Raw genomic sequence first — 2,095 nt, 5'->3', positions numbered from 1 at the left:
GTTTTATAACTAAAACCTCCAGAAGGGTTTGAGATAAGAACCTGCAGATAGACACCAAAGTTACCTTGTTTCAGTTATACAATTGCTTTGGTTGTTACAAGAGGTATGTACTCAGTGTGTTTACTATAAGTTCATAAACTTAAAAAAATGACATAAGACTATTTTATTATGGTTGTGAAGTTATTTTACCTACAATTAGATATATGTAGACGTATAATATATATAGTATACATGAATATGTCCATGGGAATGCTATTCACTCTAATGGCAAGAATTCTCACTTTCATCAGAAAATAGGAATATTAAAAGATGCTAAAGAGCTAGGCATTGGTGGTGCACACCTTTACTCCCAGCACTTGGTAGGCAGAGGCAAGAGTATTTCTGACTTCGAGGCCAGCCTTGTTTACAGAGTGAGTTCCAGGACAGCCACGGCTACACAGAGAAACCCTGTCACACACAAACACACACACACACACACACACACACACACACACACAAATGCTAAAGATAAATATTCCAGAGATCAGGAACATTAAATAGATGTTTATAAACAAATGTCTGTTTTAATTCAGGTCCCTCTCTTCCTCCAACTCATATGTAAATAGGGTACATAAATTTAAAAGTGTGGGTAGTTCTTTCTATTCACAAGGTATACTACACAGCTGTGAAGACCTTTACTAGCAACTGTATCATCTACTGATTTCTGTATTTTCACATTAAGGTATGACCACCTTGGGGTAAGGCAGTGCAGTGTTCTTCCTTGGATTTCAGTAAAGTTATTAGGATTCCATCCCTGCCCTATAATTTGTGTGATACAATAAGTATGTTACATATTTGTATTGTGTTTCATTCTGAAGAGTTAGATGGTTAAATTATTTATATTAGATATTTATTTTCAATATGAAGTGAGATGTCCCATGTATATTGTATGTAAAATATCTATTATGTTTCCAACAGTCTTCATTTTCTCTGGTTGCTAGGCATCATTTCTTACCACAATAGAAATGAATAGTTTGTTCCACTTCTGATTGTTACTCACCTACGATCACCTGGGTGCTGTTGATCCCTTTCAGGGGAGAGAAAAAGAAATATGGATGTAAAAAACCAAACAGCAGTGACCGAATTTATTTTTCTAGGGTTTCCAGGCTCCTCTTCACTGCAGCTCCCATTGTTTATGCTGTTTCTCACAGTGTATTTGCTGTCTCTCATGGGAAACACCCTCATTGTTTTCCTTATTCTTATGGATTCCACATTACAGACACCCATGTACATTTTCTTAGGAAACCTATCGTTCCTGGAGATCTGGTACACTACAGCCACCGTGCCGAAGTTGCTGGCTACATGTGTCACAAAGGTTGTCACCATTCCTGTTGCAGGCTGCATCACTCAGTACTATTTCTTCTTCTCCCTGGGAGCTACTGAGTGCATCTTGCTAGCAGTTATGGCTTATGACAGGCATGTGGCTGTATGCCGTCCTCTACATTACTCACTTCTTATGAGTGTTCATATTTGCCTGAGGTTTTCAGCTGCATCGTGGATTGGAGGCTTCATTGCCCCTCTGCTACCTACCATACTCATCTCTCAGCTGAACTTTTGTGGCCCACAGAAAATCAACCATTTTTTTTGTGACTCTGACCCCATCTTTAAGCTCTCCTGTTCAGACACATTCTTGGCGGAGGCCTTGGGTTACACCTGCAGTTCTGTAGTGATTCTCAGTTCTTTCCTTCTCACAATGAGCTCCTATGGAAACATCGTGGTCACAATAATCAGGCTGTCTTCCCGGGAAGCAAGGAAGAAAACATTCTCAACTTGTGCCTCCCATCTCACAGTAGTGACCATCTACTATGGAACCATAATCTTTGCCTATGTCCGACCTCCAGCTAAGTATAACTTCACAATTGGCAAAGTAATCTCAGTGTTCTACTGCGTTATCACCCCTTTAGTCAACCCTCTCATATATACCCTGAGAAACAAAGATGTGATGAAAGCTTTCCAGAAATTTCTAGCCCAAAAGAAGTTTTTAATGGGCAAAAACATGCATGGACTTGAGAAAGCAACAATTACACCCTGGAGGGCAGTCTCAGGCCTCAATTAA

At 39.6% G+C, this 2,095-nt stretch overlaps 1 protein-coding gene across 1 annotated transcript; it reads left to right on the top strand.

The window, feature by feature from the left end:
• Positions 1–1,057: 1,057 nt before the first annotated feature.
• Positions 1,058–2,095, top strand: LOC110318667 (olfactory receptor 6F1-like). Its single transcript, XM_021193906.1, has one exon. The coding sequence runs from the start codon at positions 1,091–1,093 to the stop codon at positions 2,093–2,095; it is 1,005 nt and encodes a 334-aa protein (XP_021049565.1). The 5' UTR covers positions 1,058–1,090.

The sequence above is a fragment of the Mus pahari genome, chromosome 1 (genome assembly GCF_900095145.1).
Source record: "Mus pahari chromosome 1, PAHARI_EIJ_v1.1, whole genome shotgun sequence".
Classification (NCBI taxonomy): domain Eukaryota; kingdom Metazoa; phylum Chordata; class Mammalia; order Rodentia; family Muridae; genus Mus; species Mus pahari.
Note: the sequence above shows the minus strand (reverse complement) of the source record. Positions and strands in the feature narration are given on the sequence as shown.